Genomic DNA, 26,288 nt, shown 5'->3' with positions numbered 1-26,288 from the left:
CTTTAAAATAACATAAAAAATAAAGTAACAGATATTTATTATCGAATAATGATTAAATTTTTACAAAAATATGTATATTTTTTATTCATAGTAATATATCTATTTACAAGTTTCATATATTACATTCATAAAATATGATATGAATATTTATACATTAAACATTATTATATTATTTTAAGATTTAATATTCTATAAATAAATATTATAGAGAATATAAAAACGTGATTATGAAACACTTGATAGATTAAAATATTATTTTATAAATTATATAAATTTTTATCATGTTTTTATATATTATAATTTTCTATTTTTTTTTCTATCTTTACTTATGTAAATTTTTTGAATTAATTTAATAATTGTATTTTAAGCAAAATTTGTATAAAAATATCTTTTATAAATGCTTTTTCTATTTTGAAAGAAGTAATTTAAACTTATATACTTATAAATTACATACTTATAAATTTTTAAATAGAAATTTTTTCTGTTTAAAAATTTCGAAAGAATCAATCAAAAAGAATATTGCTTATAATGATACATTAATATAGTGATATTAATATAATGATACATTAATATAATCCTGCATTATTTTCAATTATTAAATTTCAATCGATGTATATAAAAAAATAAACTAATATTTACAATACTAAATTTGTATTCTAATTTTTCTGTTTTAAAACAGTGTGGACATATTTATATAAAAATAAAGTAATGGATTGGTACAATCATAATAATTGTATTGTTTATTGATCGTTCTTAAAGGCTTTATTAACTATTCCGTCTTTTTCATCCATTTGAATATTTTCAGTTATTTCTTCATTTTCCGGAGTAGTATTTACATATTTATACAATTTCGCCATCACAGAAAAAATTATCACATCGACAAACATTAATCCAGCAAACAGCAAGAATTCATGGGCCTAAACAACAAAAATGAAAAAAAATATATTAGTCTTAATCTTAGAAAGAATTTTATAAAATAAAAAAGTTAAATAATATAATTTTTAAACAAGTTTAATGTTATGGATGGATTAATAATATATGGCCATGATGTAAAAATGATTGAGGTAATCGGTTTTAATTTTGAATTATTACAAAAATATATATGATAATCTGATTTTTAAATTCAAGAAATAAAACAATTTTATATGGCATTAAAATTCCCTTTTTTCCCCCCTTTTTTTTTAAGAGTACTTATTTTGTTAAGAATTAAAAGCTAGCAAATTTTATTGATAATTTTTTAAAACTTAAATTTAAAATTGTTTTAAAGTTTCAAAAAATTTTTGAAATCCAGAATTTTTCTTTTTTTTTTTATTTTATTTTTCTTATTTTTTTTTATTTCTTATTAATATCTAAAATTTTAATAGCTTTGAAAATCTGATTTTTAAATTCGCTTAAATTTAAATTCAAAATTATATGATATCTTGAAATTCTAGAAATCCAAAGAAAAATTTTTTTAATCAATCTATCGATTAATTCTCTTTTTTACTGATCTTATAATGAACTTGAAATATATACTTATTGACAAGAATTAAGAAACAAACTCTAATAATTAATTATATGTTTTTTTTACTCTAAGATGAATTAATTGGAATTAAAAATAAGAGGTAATAATCCATTAATTAATAGGTAATAAGTTTTTTTTGAATACTTTTGCATAAAGATCAAATAAAGATGAAAAATATAAAAAAAATTTCGAACGATTAATTTGTTTAACTTTTATTACTAATATATGTATATTCTTTACATATATAATAGGGAATCGATTTTTCGAATTATTTTGATACTATATTATTGAATTCTCTCTGCATCTATAATAATATATATGACTACCACAATTATACCATATATAAACGAAAACTTATAAAAAAAGATTTTCAATCCGCAAATTCAAAAAATTTTGAAATTTTAGAGATATATATGTATGTATAAATATATAAGTATATATTAAGCAATTTTTTTGCTGTTTAAATTCATTCTAAAAATTGATTCATGAGAATTCGGCTATTTTTTGAATTGTAATTTTGTATTACAATTCGCAAAAAATAAGAGATATTATAAGAAAAAAAATTTTTTTTTAAAAAATTATTTAAAAGAAAACTATCGTTCACATAAATATATTATATCTAATTGGTATTGATATATTTGAAATTGTAAATAACAATATAATTAATAATAATACATAATGATAAATAAGACATTAATTAATGCAAAAGAAATGAAATTATATAAATAAAATGATTATTAAATTGCAAAAGGTCATTTTGTTTTTAATGGAAATTGATGTTACATGGATGTTTTTAATGGAAATGTTTTAATGAAAATTTTAATGGAAAGTTTTTGTTTAAAGTTTATTGTTTAAACTATTTCTTAGAATATAGATAATGCATATCCACTTATACGTGAAGAATTTTTTAAAATAATAGAGAAAAAAGGGAAATATATATATATATCAAAAATAAAAGAGTTGTTTTTTCGATTTTGTTATTTACTTATTAATAATTTATTTAAAAATCAACGGGTAATAGGATCAATTCATTCATTTTGTCTTTTCTGTTTCTCTTTTCTATAATTTATGTAAAATAAAGAATTATATAAAATATTGAGTTTAAGAATTATTGTGCTCTTTATAATATCCCATATTATTTCCATCAATTTTCAATTGTTAATAATTAAAAAACAAAGCCGAATGACTTTATTCTTGATTTTTATCTTATTTTAATCTTTAATTTTTGAATTAATCGAAATGTTAAAAATGTAATCGAATATCTTGTATGTTTTTATTAAAAGTTTGTACATTTATTTATGTAGAGATTGTTATCGGTGTTGGATTCACATTATTATTCATGAATTCATAAATAATATGAATAGCGAGCATCAAATAATAAAATAAAATGTAAACTACGAATACTAAATAAGATATCTTTTGAATAAAATTTTGATAAAATTTGTAAATTGTTTGCAAACTGTTCGCGAACATTAATATAGATTCAATTTTAATTGTTTAAAAATAAAATTAATCCACTTTTTTTTACTTTTATACTTACTTGTCGATTAAAGATGGAAACTTCAGCAACAATGACTACAATGAGATTACCAAAAGCTACTGTTAATAGCCAGCAAGCTTGTAGAAGAGATTTCATACTGCTAGGTGCTTGTGTGAATGCAAATTCTAATCCAGTCACAGAGAACATGACTTCACTCATCGTAATAATAACATACTGAGGAATCAACCATAATATATGTACTGAATTTGGATCAGTTACCGTTACGACTGCAGCATTCGTTTCATTTTCAATAACAGATCCTACTATTGTATAAACTCCGCCAAGTTTGAAAGGAATATTACTTTGTACTTTTTTACCATCTAAATGAATATCATATGTGTTAGGCTTGATGGAATTTAATTCCTCATTTTTGTCAAATGTGTTATTCATCATTAATTTAAGAAAAGATGTTCCATCCTTCATCAATTCTAAGGAAACAGATTTCAATGTGTTTACAAAGATGAGACCACGCACTAAAGGATCACCTGTTCTTGATTTGTCAATCGAATCTTTATAATGATTAGAAAATCCTTCTGGCGTGATAATCCAAGAATTTGCTTCGGCTTCAAATACAAAGATGTTCCCTAAAAATACATAAAATTTTATTAAAACTTATAGATGTGAATGAAATTTGGAGCTCTCATTTAGAACTCTGTTATTAGATATATATAAATAGAAATAAATAATTTTTTTATCAAAATTATATGTTATCAACAGATTTTTAATAAAAGTAATATTAGAATGATTGAAAAAATTAAAAAAAAAATATTAAAAATTTTAAAAAATAATTAGAAATATAATATAGGTAAAATCGGATATTATATTTTTCTTGTTAACAAAAAAGAAATTTGAATCTAACTTAATCTAATTTAAATTTACCAATTTTTATTTCCATTGATCATTCAGAAATACAAACAGATCTAAATGTCAAATTTTAGTTTCATATATTTATTCCAAGATTTTATTAATAAAAAGCTTATCATTTTTTTATTTTGCTTTTGTATATTATATTGCTGTATTATATATATATATTGTATCACGTTCTCTATTTGGCAATTTTTATAGTTTTAGTTTTTTATTCATCCATCTATTTATTCATTAATCAAAAAAGTAACTATTAATTTTCAAAATAAATAAGGATTAGATTAAGTTGATGTAGATGTTTTTTAGAATATAGATGCAGAGAAAGAAATTGACTCCTGCTTCATAAGTTTTTTCATTTGTCAAAAATCGCACATTTTTTATTTATAATACGTACCAAAAGTTCTTTATTAATATTTGAGAAATTAATGAATATCTAATATACAATAAATATAAACTTTATGTTAAATAAAAACTTTATATTTCATATTCATTTTATGCTTCTATTATCCTCTTTGAATTTTGCTTTGATCAGTCATAGAAATCATTCGAAATTTTATTCATAAAAAATCAGATGATAAAAAAAATTTTGAAAAATTTTACGAAATTAAAAAATTAGAAAATATATTTTTTCTTTCTTGAAAAAATTTTAATTCAGAAATAAACATTTTTGATTTTTCGAAAATATTAAAATAGGATATCTATTATAAAAGATATAATCTATTATATCTATTATAAATGTAATATCGATAATTATTTAAAAAAATGGACGTCATCGTAATCGATAATTTTTTAAAATTATAATATAAATAATATACAAATCAATATTTTAAAATAATAAAAAATAATTTTTTCCTGTATTTATGCAAAAAATGATTATTATTATTACAATGAATTTTATATATGCATATATATATATCCATATATATGGATATATATATATATATCCATCAATATGAAAGCATTAATTATCAATTGTTTAAATAAACATATATTTGATAGATATTTTCATTTTGTTATATAAACGCTTTTTGACTTAGTAAAACTTAATTACATAAATGACTTTCAAAAATAGTTAAAAATGAATGATAATGAAATAACTTGAAATCGGATCAAAAATTTGAATTTTTGATAACTATGTGAAATAAGAGGATTCTTACCATTTTTAATAATTTTTGGATATCTTATAGAGGATAAAATTTTGAATTACTTTTCCTTTATATATTATTCCTGTCCGATATATTTGCAAAAAAAGATTGCTATTATTATATAAAATTTCTCTTATACATTCACAATTGTATGTACGTAAATATGTAATCATTATCTATTATTTTTTTAAATATCTATTAATCATCTATTAATCTATTAATCATTATCTATTATTTTTATAAATGCATCGTAAAAAACGACAAAATATATAACGAATAGAAAAACTATTTATGATAAACTTAAAATGTCTTAAATTTAATAAAATAAAATATAAAATCTTTGATTGAAATTACAATGGTCATAATTATTATCATCTTGATTTTTATTATAATTTCGGCTCAAAAGTTGTATTATATTTTATTTTTACATAGATTTCAGATTCATGGAAGCATTGAGATTTTAAAGCATTTTAATCTATAAGGAAGATTTTTTTAGTAGTATCCATTATACAATTAATTGCTTACCATCATTTAAATAACAGAGAATAGTTGTCGTATGCATATGTAGCTGCGGATTTATACGTATAAAAAAAAATTCTATAAAATAAATAAACGATAATAAACAATTTTTTTTAACAAATACTTAAAAAATTATGATCGAATGATAACATGCCAAGAAAAAATTGTTTTTTATGTTGATTTTTACAACATATCTAAATACCATTAAAAATCGGTATTCTCTATTTTGAATAATTACTAAAAAAAAATCGTTTGATCCATTTTTAAAAAAGTTATTCAATTTTAAAAAATATTAAAATTTTCAGAAATTGGTGTAAAAATAGAACAACAGTATCGATTTGCCAGAGAATCAAGTGAGAATTCAATCAGCAGTTAATAGTTATAGCCATGTAACAATCGTGCATGATTTATGTCTATTACCTCGTTTTCTTAGATAGATATAACTATTTATTTATAACTTGAACATTCCGTGGATCTGAAGGAAAATAAATTATAAAACAATCCTTGAACAAGCAAAATTGCAATGATAGCAATATTGCAGCAATTAATATGAATTTTACACTTAATATTAATACTTATTTTTGTAATTTCTGTTATTATAATTTTGATATAATTTAACCTTTCTTTTCGCTCTCCGGTTATTTTATATATTATTTTTCCACAAATCCAATAAAATATTCAGCTTGTTATTGGTTAAAATATTTCAAATCGATCAGAATTCATGAGAAAATTGCTTTTTGAATGATTCAGTCTTTATACATTTTGAATATCGGTCGCTGCGATATGTTTATAGAAACTGTAGATAAGCAATTGCATACTGATGTGAGTACTTACATGTTATTACAAATTATATGTATGTGTGAAATTTAATATAATAGTAGCAACATTTTTTTTGCAAATACTTCAAAAAAATCTTAGACTAAGATTATATAAATAGAAAAGAGTTGAGCAAAATCTTGATTTCTATAACATATTCAAAAACATTTTCGAAATCGAAGATAATCTATTTTTTAAATGTCTAAATAATGTAATTATTTTCTAAATATAATTATTCTTATATTTATTATTAAATTATATTTATTATTATATTTATTAAAAAATATTTTTTAAATTTATTTTATCTTATTTTTATCTTATGTAAATGTAATTTATTTAATAAATAAAAATTAGAAACAAGCATTTTGCTATGATCTCGACATTTACAAATACAAAAATTATAAGTTAAAATTATAAGTGATAAAATGCAAACCGATTATTTGGTTTTATCCTATTTACATTTCAATATTCGATAAAAAACTTGAAAATATGGTAAAATGTTAAAATATTATATAAAGATGGTAAAATATAATTTTAACACTTATTATAATAAATTTTTTAAATTGATAAATTATAAAAATTCGATTAACTTATAACAGTTATATTGTGAAGTTAAATCAAATATAAACACTATATAATAATTACGTATATATATCCGTTTAACAAATACATTCAATTTTAAGAATTTTAGAATTTGTTGTTGAAGATTAAATAAAGATTATTTTAAATAATTTTGGAATTCTTAAATAATTTTTTGTGAAATTATTGACAGACATACTTTTTATTTCACTTGAAGATATGTTCATAATTCCGGCTTCATTGCATGTGAAATTTGCTACATAATTAACATATTTTTGGCCATTTGTTTTAATATATTTATTCTCCCACATATCCATACTTTTGACGATAAAGGACAATTCTTGCGATTCGTTCTCGTTTCGTAATTTCCCCTCTACGGTACAATTTAAAGTATTGAAAATGCGTAATTGTGCAAAATCTTTCGAAGGTAAAACTGGATACGTTGACTGAAAAATAAAAAGAATTTATTTAATATGAAAATATTGAAAATATTTTTTATGAAATTATCTTGATACAATTAAAAAAAATTTCTTTTTGTATTTAATGATTTATATATTGCATATATTTTATTATTATACATATACGTTTTATTTTCAATTTAATCACGTACCTCAAGTTGAAATTCAACAATAGCTGCGACAACGAAAGATAAAGCAGCTAAAAAGCCACCGATTACCATTATTCTTAACGGAGTTCGAAAGCCAAATTTCATCATGATTGGATAAAGACAAGTCTCAAACAAAGGTATGAATGCAAGAACCAAAAAAGGATTGAACACTTGCATTTGATCTGGTTGAAGTAGAAAGTTTCCAATTTCACCGTTCATTCTGGTCGCTTGAAATGTCCATCGAGATCCTTGCTGATCGAAAAGTGCCCAAAAAATGGGTATCGGAATAAATAATATCATCACCTGTAGAGCTGCCTTTATATCATTTATCAATAATTTGTCATACTTGTCATCTGCATAGTCGAGCCAATAATCTCTTTTAACATTTTTTAACGTTACCTTTTTATAAATAGCATGCTAAAATTTCAAATACGATTTATAAATAATTTTTACTATTGTCATACTAAAATCTAATTTAATTTAAAAAAAACTAGATAAATAAAAAAACTAGATACGTTTCTATTGACAAAAATACATTTGTTTAACTATACAAATACATGAAAATAAATGACAGTAACATATTCGAATATTTTTTGATCATTTATAAATATGACAAAATAGTAAGTACAATTATTAATCTTTCCAAATAAATAAATATTATAATAATTTGATTTTTAATTTTTTTTATACGATTTCAATCTTATTAATGTATTACATAATCTTATTTATAAATAATCATTCTAAATTTTTAAATCATTTAAATTTTTTGTTAATATTTTATTTCCAAAGATATTATATATTGTTATAAATATTTGTATTGTTATTTAAATTGTTATAAAAAAAGACTATACATATTATACATTGTATATGGTTATATAATTATATGAATTTTCAATTTTTTACAATTATTATAGTCGAAAAGTCAAAAAATAAATTTTTAACAAAATATAATATGATAATTTATTTTTTATTTAAAATTTTATATTATTTTAAAAAATATAATTTCACCTTGTTATATATGTATATATAACGTGTGTTATACATTATTATGTTTCCTATATAAACAAAACAATATTTACAAGAAGTAAAATGAATACTTAATATGATTTCAAGAAAAAAAAAGTTAAATAAAAAATACTTTTTTAAAAGAAATGAAAAGTAATTAATAAAATGTTATCTGAAGATTTCATTTATATGATGAGTAATAAAAAAAAAGATTGATGTTAAAATTAAGAAATAAATTAAATTACATATTTAAAAAGGATTGAAAATATATTTTCCGATAGAATATACTTAATATTAGTTAATTGAATACAAAACTTCTAAGCCGTTTTATACAACAAATAATATTATATATAATTATAATTATAATTAATGAAACATAATCAGACATAAAATGATTGTTTACATTTTATATGCGAATATGTATTATGATATAATTGCATTAAAAAGAAAAAAAAAGAGCGCAAGAAGACGAACAAATTATATTGTGCAAGCCAACTAACTATATTATTTAATTTAACATTATAAACGGTAACATTATAAATGATAGAACTGATTGATCAATGCTCTAATCAATTTAGAAATAAATCATAATTTTTATATTTCTATAAAAAAACGTCAATTTGCAAAGCTTTTTAGCAAGTATATCATCATGTTATAATATAATATTATAATATTATATATAATATAATTTTTATTATATTTTATTTTTTTAAAAATAATATATTTTATATTTTTATTTTTATATTTTTTCAAAAATATAACAAAAATTTAGAATCATTTATCAATTTATTATGTTAATTTTATTATTTCGTGTCAATTTTACTATGATTTCAAGATTACAATATGTAAATAAAATTTTAATATACATTATTAATTTGTGAATATTAAAGATGAATAATTTGGAATATTTTATAAATTTCTAAAATTTATTATGAAAGAAAATTGCTTGCAATATCAATTAACATTTATTATATTTATTATATTTAAAATTTATTATAATTAATATAGTAAAAATAAAAGAAGAAAAAATGCACCTAATGTGTAAAATGTAATTACAATATAAATGTATAAATTATTGTGAAATTATTGTAAATTTTAACATTTAAATATATTTTTTACTAGTTTAATTTAATTTAACTTAGAATAATTATTTTTATGGTGTGATTTTTATATCTAATTAGATTAAAAGAAAATTTTGCTTTTGTATTTGTTTTTTTAATTTTAATTTAATTTAAAAATAAAATAAATTGAAATATTATTAAGAATTTAAAATATAAAGGCTTATTAGTTTCTCTATAATTATATATTTTTATTATATATTATATATATATTATATATATATATATATCATTATATTATATATTATGAACTTTTATTTTTATTTGCTATTCTTTGTTATAATTTTTTATTCGAAATAATTTTTTTTATTTGAAATAAACTAGATTTGTTTTAAATAATGCATTTTTATATTATTTATTATTTATTATATATAAATATTTTTTATTTGATTATATACTATTTTACAATACTATTTTCAAATAATTATTTCAAAAAATCATTTATCTAAAAGATATTTATCTTCCAATTAGTTTGGATAATCAATATTTCACAGTACTGAAAAATGTTTTATTGATTTATTTTTAAAGATAAATCTCGTTATCTAGTTTTTCTTAATCAATTGTATGATTTTATATATTATTGAACTTACCGATATACATTTGGAAACATTTAACACAACATTGCCTGTAGGTTTTACTATTTTGTACAAAGGTTTACCAAAGATGAATAATACTAAAGAAAAAAAATCACGATAATTAATTATATTATAAATTAGTTCGTTATTTTAGAAAAATTTTTGAACTTTTTTTATAGAAACTTACTAATTGATAAAATCATAAGTACGGCTGGCACAAAAAATGCTAAAGAATAACAAGTTTTATCACCAAAACATGCGATATCATTACGTATTATGGGCATCAAGAAGCTCGATATCAACGATCCAGAATTGATGGAAAAGTAAAACAAGGAGAAAAATGTGGACAAATATCGTTCCTGTTGTGGTAATACGAATTGGTCACCACCAAATGCAGCCACACAAGGTTTTATACCACCTGTGCCAATGGCTATAAGGAGTAGACTAAGTAATGAACATTCTCTGCAAAGTTACACGTTTAATAAATATAATTAAAAATCAGTTCAAATTTGAAAATGATCATCATATATTTTTTATTCTTATTTACACATTATATTCTATAATATAAATTGAATTGAACAATATTAACGTATTAATTAATGAATTTATATACGATGAAATTTTGTTTATGCGAAAGAAGTTTTAATAATACTTGATTAACTGAACAATAGTTAGAGTATAATATATATTTTTTTAATATAATTTTTTTTAATATAATATTTTATATTTTTATTACACAAGAAATATATATATATATATATATATATATATATATATATATATATATATATTGTTACATAAAAATATAATAAACGAATTAATTATTAGATAATTAAATAAAATTTATATTATTAAATGAACGAAAAATTATTATATATATATATATATATATTGATATTATATATCAAAATTTTTGTCTTATATATATATATATATATATATATATAGAAAAAAAAAATATATAAAATCTTTAAATGATTAAAATTTAAATTTAGAAAATAAAAATTTCAATGATCTTCTATAATTTTTATTATTAATGTTTTGTATAATTTAATTACTACTACTTTTACTACTACTACTACTACTTAACTACTTTTTTGTTTCTATTACAACAGAAAATTTCAAAGAAAATTTTTAAAAATTTATTTTATTTTATTTTGTGATTATATGATGTATATGATATTTTAAAATTTATATTTAATACTTAAAGCAATTTTATATTTATTTTTTTCAAAAATTGTATCGTATTATTATATCGTATTATATTATCCGAATTTCTTATTCAACTTCGTTTATAATAAAAAAAAATAAAAAATTTATTAGTTCGTATTTATTTTCAATATTTACATTTATATAGTTCATACACATTTCATATATAATTTTTTAAAATTATTCATTTGATTTTTCATTAATAATTCATTTATAATTATTCTAATGTAGATTAAAAATATCCTTTTCCTTCATAATGAACAATTGATGGAATTTTGTAATGATTTTCAATTGTTTTGTTATGCTGAATAATGATAATTATTTAAATCTTAACTTTAAAATTCAAATTTTTCATGACTATGAAGAATTGAATTATTCTAAATATAATTAGAATTCTTAAAATCTTAATAAGTTTTGAAGTTCAGAATTTGTATCAGAAATCTAAATAGAAGTTTTGATTAAAATCTTTATTTTATAAAAAATTTTAAAAATTCTAAAGTTTCAAATTCTATTTCAAATTCTATTTGAAATTCTATTTGAATTTTTTATTATATGTTAATATATATGTTAATATCCATATTATGTAGATTAATATTCATATTATACTTACTTTTGAAGAATTGATTTTAGAGGCATAAAACAAATACATTTAATATATAAAAATATTGGTTATAAGAAATTGATACTTAAATGAAGTAAAATGAACGTAGTATGGGACATCTTTGTCACTGCTGCAAATAAACTATATAAAAAATTATATAATAAATAAATGTTAATATATTAATAAATTTTGTGTTTTCATCCACTTTCCAAATATTTTCTTATATATTCATTATAAACAAATACATTAACATTTAATATTAAGTGAAGTTTTTCAAATTTCATTATGGATAAAATTCATATCTAAGATTTTTTTATATAAATTAAAAAAAAATAATAAGTAATTGTTGTTATAATAAATATTTTTAAGTATTATTTTCTATAAACTTATTATTATATACTTAATATATACTTAATATTATTTTTTATAAAATAACTATAATTTATAAAAAAATTTCTTAAAATAGATTTTTCAAAAAAATATTGAAAAATATTTTTACATTAAATATTATTTAATACATTATTAAGTATTATAAGTATTATTACTAAGTATTATTTAATATACTAATATAAGTAATATTTAATAATATAATATTATAATATAATATATTAGCTATATTAGCTAATAAAAATAGTTATTTTATTTTTTCTCTTATAACAAAAAAAAAAGAAAATATTTTTCTATTATTTTATAAAATAATTAAAATAGCTAAATAAAAACAATTAAAAATAGCTAAAAAAATATACTTCTTTTGTGAAATCGGTGAAACAAATATAATATAGGAATTTTTTGATATTCTATAGAATCTTAACAATTAATTTGTTTGTTCTAAGATGAAAAAATTTGAATATCTTCTTATATAGCTTTTTACGAATACATTATCCTCTACAATATCCAACATGGATATAAACTATTTATTACATTTAAAATTATAATAATGTTGATAAAATTTTGATGAATAAAAATAATAATCAAAACTTTTTTTGATAATCATTAAACTTTTAGACAAATTAATTAAATCAAATTAATTTTATATACATCAAGGATAAGAATAAATCTAAATAAAATTACTTATTTTTTAAAATATTTTTTTATAACAATAAAAATTAAAAAATATTTCTTTTTCACGATAATTGTTTAAAACTATATATACACATTATATAGATATAAAATTAATAAAACAATGATATTGTTTTTACATTATTTATGAATTAATGAATATTTTAGATACGATTTTGATAAGAAAATTTATTAAATTAAAAATAATAATTAAGAATGAAAATTAAAAATAAAAAATTAATCTTACCTGCTTGGTAATCCCAAGGGAGGTGCCGCACTTAAAGATAATAGAATTTGTCCTATGGCGTAGACAATACTTAAATAGAATATCGTGCGAAATTTTCCCAATAAGGAATCTGCCAGCATCGCACCAAATAGAGGGAAAAAGTACACCATCATCGAGAAGACATGATATATTACGGTAGATGTATTAGAACTGTACATTAGTTGATTCTTTAGATAAAGCGTCAATATGGCTAAATAAACAAATTATTTAATATTAAATGGCATTTGGGAATGAATATTACAAATTGTTATTAAATTAAATATATAAATTAAAGAATGTGAATATCAAGGATTTCATTATTCTGGAATTTTCATAAAAATAAAAAAAAATAATAATGAAAAAAATGAATATTGAGTTCTTTTACGTACTACGCATTCCATAATAAGAGAATCTCTCACAGAATTCATTGCTAACGATGAAAAATATTGATTTGGGATACTTCATTTTCTGAAAAATGATAGAAATAAAATGATAGTAATACTGTATAATCTGTTCTATAAAGTTTCGAGTTTGTTTGTGTGAGTTTGTAAAGTCGAAAAAAATGTTAGTATATTTTACGTAACTCGATTAACTTTGTTGTTATTGATTAAGAAGAATTCGTTTTCTTTTATTGTAAAATAGATTGCACATAATTTTTAATTATTTACACTATTTGAAATACAAATAAAATTAAAATAAATTAAAAAATCATTCTTGTTCGAAATAGCAATTAATTAATTAATCTGTTTTAATAATAAATACAATAAAAAATTAGTTTGTTATTATTAAATATTTGTTTATCATTTTGTTACAAATTATATTACAAAACAAGAATTTTTCATATAATTATAATATATAATTGAATAAAACTGAGGAAAAAAAACTAAAATATAATATTACATTTATAAGGAAATATTTATAATATTTGAAAATATTTAAATTTTATAATTAGAATTAATAAAATATCTCTTTTAATTGAAACGCAAAAAATATCGGAGATAAATATGTTCTATTTTTTATTTTTTATTTCTTAATCAATAAAGTTATTATTTTTTATATATTCTTTATCTAAAAAAAAGAATAAAATCAAAATTTTCATTCTAAAACTATTCAATCCTATTTAACAAATGTTTTAATATTGATAACACAAAATGAGATGATAATATTTGATGATATTATCTGAACTATTCTTTATAAGAAAGAAATGACATACTTAAATAGCACACTTTTATCTAGAATAAAATAACAAGAAAGCTAAATAATTATTGTAGTTTTAATTTCTATCATTAGAAAAATTAATTATTTCACTATAATAATGATGTGAATAATTGATTAATAGTTAAATAATTAATAGTTTTATCTTATATTTATTTACTTTAATCTTTAATTTTTAAAAAGCTACATTTTCTCTCATTCATAAATTGATTATATTGAATGGGATATGAGTATATAAAACAAGTTTATATTATATACAATAAATTAGTATATAAAACAAGATAATGATATTAATTTTTTAATTATTATTTTTTTTAGATATTACAATTATAATATTTTTTGAATATTTTTATTTTTTTTTTAAATTACATAAATATCTTATTTTGCATTAAATCTTATATTTTATATAAAAAATATTAGTAATATTCAATTTCTAGGATTATTCAATAATAATGAAAAAAAGAAAAAGTCTGCTATATCACGTAATCATGTGATCGTCCGATAGATGGAATATTTCATTCATTTTTTTATTTTTCTTTTATAAATGTGACAAATATAACGTTAAAAATTTAAATCGTTCAGTTACTATTTAAAGATATTATACTTAATATTTTATATTACTATTTTGATTAATTAAAAAATAAATAAGATAACAATATTTATAATATTTATAATATAATATATTTATATAAAAGAAACTCTTTTCAAAAAATAAGAAGAATTTTATTTAGATATATAAAAAATAATTAATTATTTGTTATCATTATAGAATAATAATATATTTATGAAATCTTCTTTAAATGATCGAATCTAAAAACTAAAATAAATATTATATAAAAATTGATATATAAAAAATATCGATTAAGATTTATTTATTAAATTATTAAGCAATTGAAGTTTGTTCTATATATTTTATATATAAACATAATGAGATTGAAACCAAAATAATTATCTTTATCATAATTTTTCACTTCATCTAATACAAATAATTTACTTAATAAATTACTTATAAAATAATAAATAAATTTCAATCAATATTTTTAATACGCTGCATATGAATTAATAATAATTTTTAAAAATATAATTGAAGATATAAAAATATATAATAATTCATCAGATTCAAGATGATTACAATATTTCGTTTAATAAAATAAAAATTTATCCCATTCATATTATTTCTAGTACATAATGCAATAACACTGTAATAATGTTAAAAATTGTTTATTTAAAATATATTTCTTTATATTTCTTTGAATACTTATTTATTCATAATATTATTTGTATAAAATGAAATTGGAATATACATTTGAAATATTATTTTTTTATATCATTTTTATTTCTAAAAAAGTCATTCAAAAATCCTAAATCATTCGAAAAATATTTATTTTCTATTTATATATTTCAAAAATCTATTTTTACTCTACATTTAATAATACAGTTTTAGTAATTAATACAATAACTTATAATTATTTATTTATTATTATTTTGTTACATAAAATTTTTCATGTAAAATTGAGAACGCTGTACGGATATATTTTTTTATCTATTTCTTTTTTACTTATTCAAACTTATCTTACTCAAATAATTAGGAATGAGATAAGTTAACAATATTCTTTAAATAAACCATGAATTGAAATTAGCCGTGTAATAATTCATTTATAAGTTTTTAACTTTTTTGCTATTTCTGTAGAAATTATGATGACATAAAAACATGACAAAAATGATAAAAATTAAAATTGAAGAAATCCTTATAAATATCAATAATAATGATTCAGTGAGTTTAATTTTTATTATCTACAAAAATATAAGATAAAAGAAAAATTTTACAGATTTAAATGATTATTTATTAAATAAAATATTGACAAAACTGAAAAATTATTTATTAAATAAAATATTGAAAAAATCTGAAAATATCAATAATATAATAAAATAAAATTACTTAAAAAAAATTTTTTAATATTATCTTTGATATTTCTGTATCAAGATCATGTCATATTATAATCAATGAATTATGATACATTTTGTAAACTTTCAAGAAATATATTATATATATATATATATAAAAGAGAGAGAGAAAGAGAGAGAGAGAGAAAGAATGTTAATAGGATTTTTAAATTAATTAAAATAAATATAAAAAATTAATATATAGAACATTTGATTGAGTTAGTTATTAAATTACAAGCAATTTAAGTTTGCATTATATAAAGCGAAACGGAGACAGTACCAAACGGCGTAACGAAATAGAACTGTCACACTTTATTTTTGTCACGTTTATCTAATATAAATTTTATTTATTACAATTATTAATTATTATAATATATAATTTAATAAATAAGTTTCAACTGCGACTTTTATATCAACTTTTTCCTTATTTTGATTTAAAAATTAACCCATCAAAAATGTTTTCGAAAATCAAGCTTAAATTTTTTTTATTGCATTATATTCTATTCATCATAAAGATAAAAAATTTCAAAGAAATTATGGATCGCAACTCAACTTTTTTTGCTAAAAAAGAATATTAAAATTCTATTTAATTTTCGAATTTATTTTATTTATAATTTATTTATATTCTTTTGTTAGAAAAATATTTTATATTTATTGTGGATATTGTCATCCCAGATCTATCATTATATATCCCATTTCGTTATATCTTTCTTTTTCTTCTTTTTTTTTTTTCATTATTTAAACAACATCGAACTTGCATTTCTAAAACATTGAAATATATTGTAATATATGTATCAATTCAACTGATGAATTTAAGTCAATAGTTGACAAAATTAAAAATGATAGAATAATGTTTTAGCTTTTAGTGATTATTAACTTAAATTTATTGCTTGATTTCATGCTTACATGTGTTTCAATGTATATAAAGATTTTTAGAAATAGAGTTCAATATTGTTTAAATATCGAACAGAAAAAAGAAAAAAAAAATATTGTAAAAAAATTTGTCGAAAATAAAAGATGATCAAGCGCAGAAGTAAAATAGCAAAAATGTTTATGAAATGAATTTATTCCATTCATGGAAATATTCTATTCCACGATTAGTGATCTCAGATCTTTTTTCAAATTTGTCTAATTTTCACTCCATTATTGTGAATGAGAAGAGAGAAAAAAGAGAATATTATTACTATGGTCTACTGGTTCTATCATCATGTAAAACAAATTTTTTCTAATGTTAGTTGACGCTTTACAATATAGGATAAATATTTATAATGATAAATCTGAAATATATTTTTCTATTTTTCTTTTCATTGACTGAAAAATATAAACAAATTATAAATAAAACAAATTTGAACAACTAAAAAAATTATATAATTAAATAAAATAAATTATTATATATATAATATATATTATTATATATAATATATATTATATAATATATATTATTATATATATATAATAAATTATTATAATTAACTAAAAAACTAATGGAAATTTAATATTCTTTTTCAAATCAATTTATGATAATTAAATTGCAATTTATGATTTGACTTAAGATTTTTTATCTTTCTAATGAATAGAATATTATAAAATAAAAAAAAAATTTAACCTTGAATTTTGAGGTCATTTTTATACGCACATATTTACAAATCTTCAGATCCAGAAGTATAGAATTACGCTATAATTTATAATTACTTATAATTTTTTATAATTACTTTTTATATACTTTGTATGTATGTATATTTGATAATTATTTATGATAATAATTAATAAAAAAACAAAAATAGAATATTAATTTAAAATTTATTTGGTAAAATTTAAGTTGAAATAGTTGAAATGAATATTTTCTATGAAAAAGAAAAAGAGAAAATGTATATTGTTTTAATTTTTTAATTTTTTATAAAAAAATGTTGAATATAATATTAATAATAATGAAATATTGTTTTCAATTAAAAAATATACATTTTTTTTTGTTTTTACGAAAAATCAATGTATATTTTTTAGGAATATGATATTAAAAAGAAGAAAAATAAAATAAACATAATTAGAATGAAGATAATAAGAAAAGAAAACTGATTGAATATGATTGATCGAAAATATAAATTTTTTCATTCACAAATTTAGAGAAGAATCGAATTATTATTAATTAATATCAACTTATCATTATTTATTGCATGTTATATCAATATATTATCGAGATAAAATAAGGAGAAATCGAAAAATATTTCTACCTTCATATCTGTCGCACTTTCCATAACCATTGTGATCGTTGATTTGACACAAATATTATCACAATATTAATTATTTTTAAATTTATTATTAAGTATTTAAAAAAGTTTCACATATGAAAAATATATATTATTGAAAAATATATTAGATTAATTGTATTAAAAATAAAAATATTTACATTCCAGGTAAAATATATTTCATAAAAAGAAAAGAGAAATTAGAAACATACATCACAACATTTAAATTATATTTTGTAATATTTAATTTTATATTAATATTTTAATTATATTATAATATATATTATAATATTGTAATATTTTAATATATTAATTAATATTTTATAATTATAATTTAAAATATATTTATATTTTAATTGTAAAATTTAGATCGTACTATTTAAATCTATTCGAAGAAGAATAATGTTCGTCACCGTTGGTAGTTGAAACTGTACTGTTGATTTTGTTGCGTACTTACAATACGTAAGTATCACGATTAAGTCTGACGATGGCATTGACGAACATTGCTAGGTAGTTGTACGACTCGCGTAATAGTTGGTACAATGTGAAAGTCCTCCTCCCCCCCCTTTTAATACTAGCTTACCATTTTAGCTATATGTAAACTGAATTGTATTGTATATCTTATTTATAAAGAAATAATACAAACGAAAAATTTTTATAAAAGAAATAATTTGAAAGAGATATTAAAACATTGAAATAGATAAGTATTATTAAAAAATAATTAAATAATAATTAAAATAATTAAAATATTTGAAATAAGAAATAAAAATATTTGTATTGGAAATATTCTTTTAATTATGTTAGATATTAATCTTTATTTAAGTAAAATTTATTAAATTTATTTCAAATATTAATTAAAACTAAATAAAAACTAAATAAAAATTAAATATTTAATTGATTTTACAAATATATGTATAATAATTATTTCAATTATATATTTTTAATATGAATTTGAAATAATTAAATGAAATAAATGTTTTTTTTTATCTTTTACATGCAATATAATAATGAATAATTATGTAAATATTACATTATATAAATATTAATGTAATTTCATGAAATTCTATTTATTCTACAATTACGATTATATCCTAAAATTCATTGTAGTAACAGATTAATATTTATTTAATATTTATTCATCAAAATTTAAATCAATCAAAAAATATAAAAAGTTTATTTTTCGAATAAATATATATTTTTTTTCATTTTTGATTTAATATTCTTTGTTAAGTAATAGTCACAAAAATAATATTTGAAATTTAATAATTTATTTCAATAATTATAATAATATATAACTATAATAATTATATAAATAACAATATAATAATTATATAAATAACAATATAATAATTATATAAACAATAATAATAATTATATTTCAATATATTTTTATTTAAAATCCAACATTGTTTCTGATGAGATAACATAAAAAAAATTTATTTCCTTAAAATTATGTAAATTTTAATGTTTATTAACAGTACATGGACAAAAATTTAAATAGAGATTCATTCAGTTATCATAATAACTATTGTATTTTAAATATTTTGTGTTTTTTTCCATAATATGTGTTTTTTATAATATAATAATGTAAATTTTTTCATTAAATTAAAATTAAAATTTTTTAGAAATACGTAAGTATTTGTAATCTAAATAGTATTGAATCTATTTAGTATTATTTGTATATATTATTTTATTTTATAACTTATTTTGTAATTTCTTATTAATAATATTTTTACATTTTTTAATAATATCTATTATTTTATATCTTATTACATTTTAAATCACAGACATACAATAGTGCTTCCATAAGTGTTAGGAATTCTGGCTTCTGTCAATTATAGAAACATAATTTTTAATCAATGAAGCGAATGATTTTGCTTGGATTTTGTAGAATTTTTGTATAATTTCGAGAAAATTTAAATATATTCGTTTTCAAGAAAAAATATTCAATCGAACAAGAAAAAGTGATAAAAAAAATAAGAATCACAGAAAAAAAAGAATATAAATATACGGAATATAAATTTACAATATTATAAATTTAAAATCATTTTGAGTATCGTGTTTGGTTTTATTTTCCAGCAAATTATGAATATTATTAATACATTTCTAAAAAAAAAAAATAAAAATAAAAATTATTTTTATTATATTTTATTTTAAGAATTTAATTTTTTTCTAAATTATGTTTAAATTATGTTAACAAAAAAGAATCGAATTATATGATTGATATTCGTTATTAAGTAAAGATAATGAATCGCTAATTATAGGAATCATAATACATAATCCACTTATAGAGGCATTATTGTATTCTATTTATTTTTTATTTTGGTTGTTAAATTAAATATTATCTTTTCATTTGATTGAATTTTATTATATTATATATAATAATATAACTTTAAAATTGTATTGTCTAAAACATTATACTGTTATAATATTAAAATATAAAATCATAAATAGCTTATTTGAAATATTATTATTTGTTTTTTTATATTTCAAATATTTTTATATTTTTTTTTCTGTGATTTATTTATATAGCTGATCTTAAAATATATATTTGAAATATTCTTACTAAATTTCTAATTTTGAAGAAAAGTTTATTTTCAATATTTTTTATAAATTAAAAAAATAAAAATAATTATAATTTTCTATTTCAAAAATCTATTTTCCTCGATGAATTCATTAAATCTTCTTGCATAATTTACAATTAATAATATCAGTAATTCAATAAATTACAAATTATAAATTGCAAAATTCCTTCTTATAATTTAATTGATTTTTTATTGATTATTAGATTAGAATAATTGATTATTATAATTGATTGATTAGAATAATTAGATTACTTATAATTTTTAAAAAAACTTTTGAAATTAAATTTATAAATATAATCAAAATTATCTTGTCGTTTAAGTTAAATAAAATTTCATTAATAATAATTTAATTATGAAAAAAGATCTATTATTAAATCTATTATTATTAAAATAACTTTTTTTATAAAAAATTATTTAATTATACAAATTTAATTGATTTTATTATATTATATTCCTTATTTTTTTTAATATAAACATTTTTATTTTATTATTTAAAATTTATTATTTAAAATTATTTTTCTTTAGAATACTTAAAAAAAATTTCAATATTGTATGTTTTAGGTTTTACTTTCATAAATTTACAATGCATTTACTGTTAAAGTTGATTTTTTAAAAGATTAATATTCATTGATCAACGAAAAATTTCTTTTGACATCTACATTTGTTTCAGAAAGATTCATTGTATTTTTTAAACGAATTAATTGACGTTCTTACTAAATTATTTTTTTAACCAATTGGTTATTTTTAAACATGAAAAAGGGAAGTGCATATTAAAATATTTATTGTGTTTGAACTAAATATTAAATAATTACTTTAATATTTTTACAGTTCAATCATTAAAAAAATTATATAAAGTATACAATAAAATACAAGTTTGAAATGCACTATAATATCGATACAAAAATTTAATATTGAAAAAATTACTGAAAAAAGTATAATATATAATATATATAATATATAATATATATATATAATATATATATAATATCGTAAAATAAGTATGATAGAGAATATTTTTAATGTGTGGATTTTTTGAAATATTTTGCATAAATAAATATTATAAACATCAAATGAATAAAATAGAAACAAAAAAAATTTTTATAATTTAATAATATTTATTTTTATCATAATATTAATTAATCATAATATTAATTAATTTTATCATAGTAAATAATTAATATTTGTAACATTATTCATCTTAGCTGAAAAATAAAAATAAAAGAAATTATTATAAATATTAATCAATTTTTTGAAATTCTCTTTCATAATTTCTATTTTTGAAAAATATATAAAATAAAATAATAATGGATATTAAAATATTTATTATATGCTATATTTTGATAAGATACTATTAATTGATGAATTATATTATTATATTATTTCCTTTATGCTAAAGGCATAAATTGCAATTTGATAACTTAGAGAAGTTTATATCTTATCAAATATAATAAGATATTAATTGAATGCAATATTTTGAAATATATTTTTTGAAATGTTATTTTACTTACTTATTTTAATTTAAACTTTAATTTCATTACGAAATATCGTTATAATCTAGCATTTTATCGTTATAATCTAAGATAATACCTTATGAAATCTTCTTACTTAAAGTAAGAATTTATAAATTCATATTTCCAACATAAATACGATATTGTAATGTCCCATTTTATATATATGACTGGAGATTTCTTATGGAAAAATAAAATGAAAAGAAAAAATAAAATTTTTTTATTTAAGAAAATTTCGTTTTCGAATAAATCAACTTTGAAAAATTTTCAAATATAAGTAAAATTAATTAATTCTTAATTAAATATGAATGAATTATACGTAGAAGATTAAAATTTGTGAAATTTCATATATATATTTCTTAAATGATTGTATTTTATTAAAATTTTGAAAACTATATATTTTTAAAGATTAAAAATTCGAATTAAATATTTATTTTATATATCGAGTATATTCATATTTATATTCATATTATCTAAAATTTTTTTAGAATGTTGATTCTAGATCAAAATAAATAAGAAAATTAGTATACAAAAATTTTACTTGAATTTTATTTAATAAGTTATGAGCAATTTTACGCTAAAAACGCTTGTATATTGATAAACCGTGCTGCGTTAAAAATATGATATTGCAGTGACATTAGTAGCTTTTTGAAGAAAAATTTTCAGATGGCAATATATGTGCTATATTTGAAACATTTCAAATATATATATATATATATGAATTATAGAATACAGTGAATATATTGTAACACGCGAAGGATTGTATACGAAAGAGAAAACTTATGTAATAATTTTTCTTAAAATAATGTTGTAGTCAATATTTGTATTTATAATTGCAAATATATTTGCATAATTCACATTTGTGTAATTACAGTTGTATTTTGACAATTGTGTAAATATCAAATGTTTATTAAGATAAAAAACAGATTAATCTTATTTAATTTGCGTTATTTAATCGTTAAGATTACTTCAAATCCGTTGATATTTTCAATATACAATTATTTTTTTTATTTCAAATGATAACAAATATCATAAATTTTTAAGAAAATAAGATATAATAGATAAACAAAAAACGTTTAAAAGTAAAAAAAAAAAGTAAAATTTGATATCAATTTCCATTTAAAATGACGTGACATTATTTTACTAAACTGTTTAATATTGTAGAGAAGTAATTTATAATATTCAACAAATTTTTTTCTCAATACATTTATTGAAGAATTATAAATATTTCTTCTTGAATAATATATAATCTTCCACTTTAAAAGAATTTTATCATTTTCATATTCCTCTTATGTACAAAGTTCAATTAACTCAGTGAAAGTATTTGTTGTTGGTATACGTATACATAATTTAAGCGAAAATTATTCTTAGTTTCTCTTTTTATTGGCTATGTGATTTTTTTTAGTGGATTGAAAAAAACGAATTACGAAGATATTTTCATATAATTTTCGAAAAACAGATTTATTGCTTAATCAAATTTGTATTTCTATTCCTCAATTTTAGCAAAGATATTGCCTTGTTATGAAAATGAAATGATAGCGACCGATATGAACATATGAATGTGTAATTTAAATGTAACTCATTAAAATATTCAGTTCCTTATTATTAAGTTTAAAATTAAATTAATTTATAAAAAAAAATTATAGTATCGATTCATTACAAAAATTTGATTTTATTACGTGATGGAGAACAAAAAATAATAAAATATTATTTAATTTTAAATTATATATAAATAATTAGTATTCAGCAAATTTATAATTTTACAATTTTCATAATAAATTATTTTAAAATAATGTTAATTATTTTAATGTTAATCACTTATATTATGGTATATTACGCATAGATAGATAGAAAAATTATATTTTTATCATTAATGAATCGTTTTGATATCAATATCGATAATAATATATCCAGTATATTTACCTTTTGATTTTCCTCCGCGTCATTGTCCGGATGATCTGAAAAACATTTAATAGTAGAAACAGTGGTAACGTTCGTATGACACAATAATACATTCATGCTATTATTTTAAATCTTAGTCTTTAACAGCAAATCTTTATTGATGGTATTTTAATTAAATTCATGTAACTTAAATCATGAGAAAGATTAAATTTCACGTGTACAATAATAAGTTTTAAAAATGCATATTTTTTTAATATAATGATATTTATTTTATAATATTCTGATATATATATATTCTAATATACTTATGTTCTGATATATATCAGAGATAATTAAATGAAAAGAAGGATTTTTTTTTAAGAAAATAAATTGTGAAATTAAAATATTGTTTATTATTATCATACTACAAGAAATAATAAAAAGAAAAATAAAATATTATTTTAGTTAGATTATTAATTAATATTTAATAATTAATATTGAGAAATCGTTGTAGTAATTTATTTTTCTTAAATTAGACCACTTAAATTAGATTCAATCAAACATTTAATTAAATTGAAAATAAAATTTGACCCAAATTATCCTGCCAAATATCGCATTAAAACTTATCAAAGAACATAGTTCAATATCAATATCAATGAAATCAATGAAATTCAATTTTAAATAAGATTTTTTAATATAACAACTTTTTATTCAAAATTTAGCGTTCAATTTAAAAAAAAATTTTAACTTTTAATAAATTTTGTTGTTTATCAAAATTTTATCATTATGTCATATATGTTATATAAAATATATGTTAAATATAAATTATATGTTATATAAAATATAATCAAAAATATTCATCATTTTCAATGAGGTATCACATTATTGAAGTTTAAATTCTTATGATATATTTTTTAAATAATATTTGATATTTATTTACAAAAATATTTAAATAATATTTTATTTAATATTATTTTTATAATTAATAATAATAAAATTAAATTACTCAAAATTTGTATTTAAATATAATAAAAATGTTATGTTAGAAATTATTCTATAATAGATTTAAAATACTTTAGGAAATTATAATATTTTTTCTGATTTTGAATTTTTAAAATAATATAATATATAAAAATAGAATATGGAGAATAAAACGATTCTTAAAATATAAATATATACCTTGTATTTCGTTGATAGAAATTTTTCTTTCGCTCATATTCACTTTGTAATTTATTAAAGTTGTTTCTATAATGTTAAGTCTAATACTGATTTACTTTTTCAATTGTATTATCTTTTTACGACTCTCTGGTCTTATCAAAACATAATAACATAACATAAGCTTATCATAACATAAGCTAACAATTAATTCTGAGGATGTTTATCATGTTCGATAGAGTCGAAAATTAGGATAGTAGATTTCATAGATAGGATAGTATTTGATAGATAGATTTGTCTAACTACATAAATTTTTCGTGAATGATCAAACGAAGAGTAAGATATTATTAA

The 26,288-nt window shown here is 17.8% G+C and overlaps 1 protein-coding gene across 2 annotated transcripts; it reads right to left on the bottom strand.

Moving 5' to 3' along the window:
• Positions 1-660: 660 nt before the first annotated feature.
• LOC108001231 (peptide transporter family 1) lies at positions 661-26,089 on the bottom strand. Of its 2 annotated transcripts, XM_062081448.1 has the most exons (10): positions 25,962-26,089; positions 24,825-24,859; positions 13,796-13,874; positions 13,389-13,617; positions 10,460-10,734; positions 10,288-10,370; positions 7,578-7,991; positions 7,167-7,413; positions 3,045-3,628; positions 661-917 (listed from the first exon to the last, which is right to left on the bottom strand). In XM_062081448.1, exons 1-10 carry the CDS (start codon positions 25,996-25,998, stop codon positions 741-743), a joined length of 2,160 nt encoding a protein of 719 aa, XP_061937432.1. In that variant the 5' UTR covers positions 25,999-26,089; the 3' UTR covers positions 661-740. The 2 variants fall into 2 exon arrangements, with proteins under 2 accessions (XP_061937432.1, XP_061937433.1); XM_062081449.1 differs by lacking the exons at positions 24,825-24,859; positions 25,962-26,089 and adding an exon at positions 18,794-18,982.
• Positions 26,090-26,288: the final 199 nt, after the last annotated feature.

The sequence above is a fragment of the Apis cerana genome, linkage group LG11 (assembly GCF_029169275.1).
Source record: "Apis cerana isolate GH-2021 linkage group LG11, AcerK_1.0, whole genome shotgun sequence".
Taxonomy (NCBI): Eukaryota; Metazoa; Arthropoda; class Insecta; order Hymenoptera; family Apidae; genus Apis; species Apis cerana.
The sequence above is the reverse complement of the archived record's forward strand: the minus strand, read 5'-3'. Positions and strand labels throughout refer to the sequence as shown.

Coding starts and splice junctions, on each gene's coding strand:
- LOC108001231 (XM_062081448.1), bottom strand. CDS start 25,998: ATGAGCGAAAGAAAAATTTCTATCAACGAAATACAAG. Junction 13,618..13,795: donor CTCTTATTATGGAATGCGTA/GTACGTAAAAGA, acceptor TTGTTTATTTAG/CCATATTGACGCTTTATCTA. Junction 918..3,044: donor TTTCCATCTTTAATCGACAA/GTAAGTATAAAA, acceptor TTTGTTGTTTAG/GCCCATGAATTCTTGCTGTT.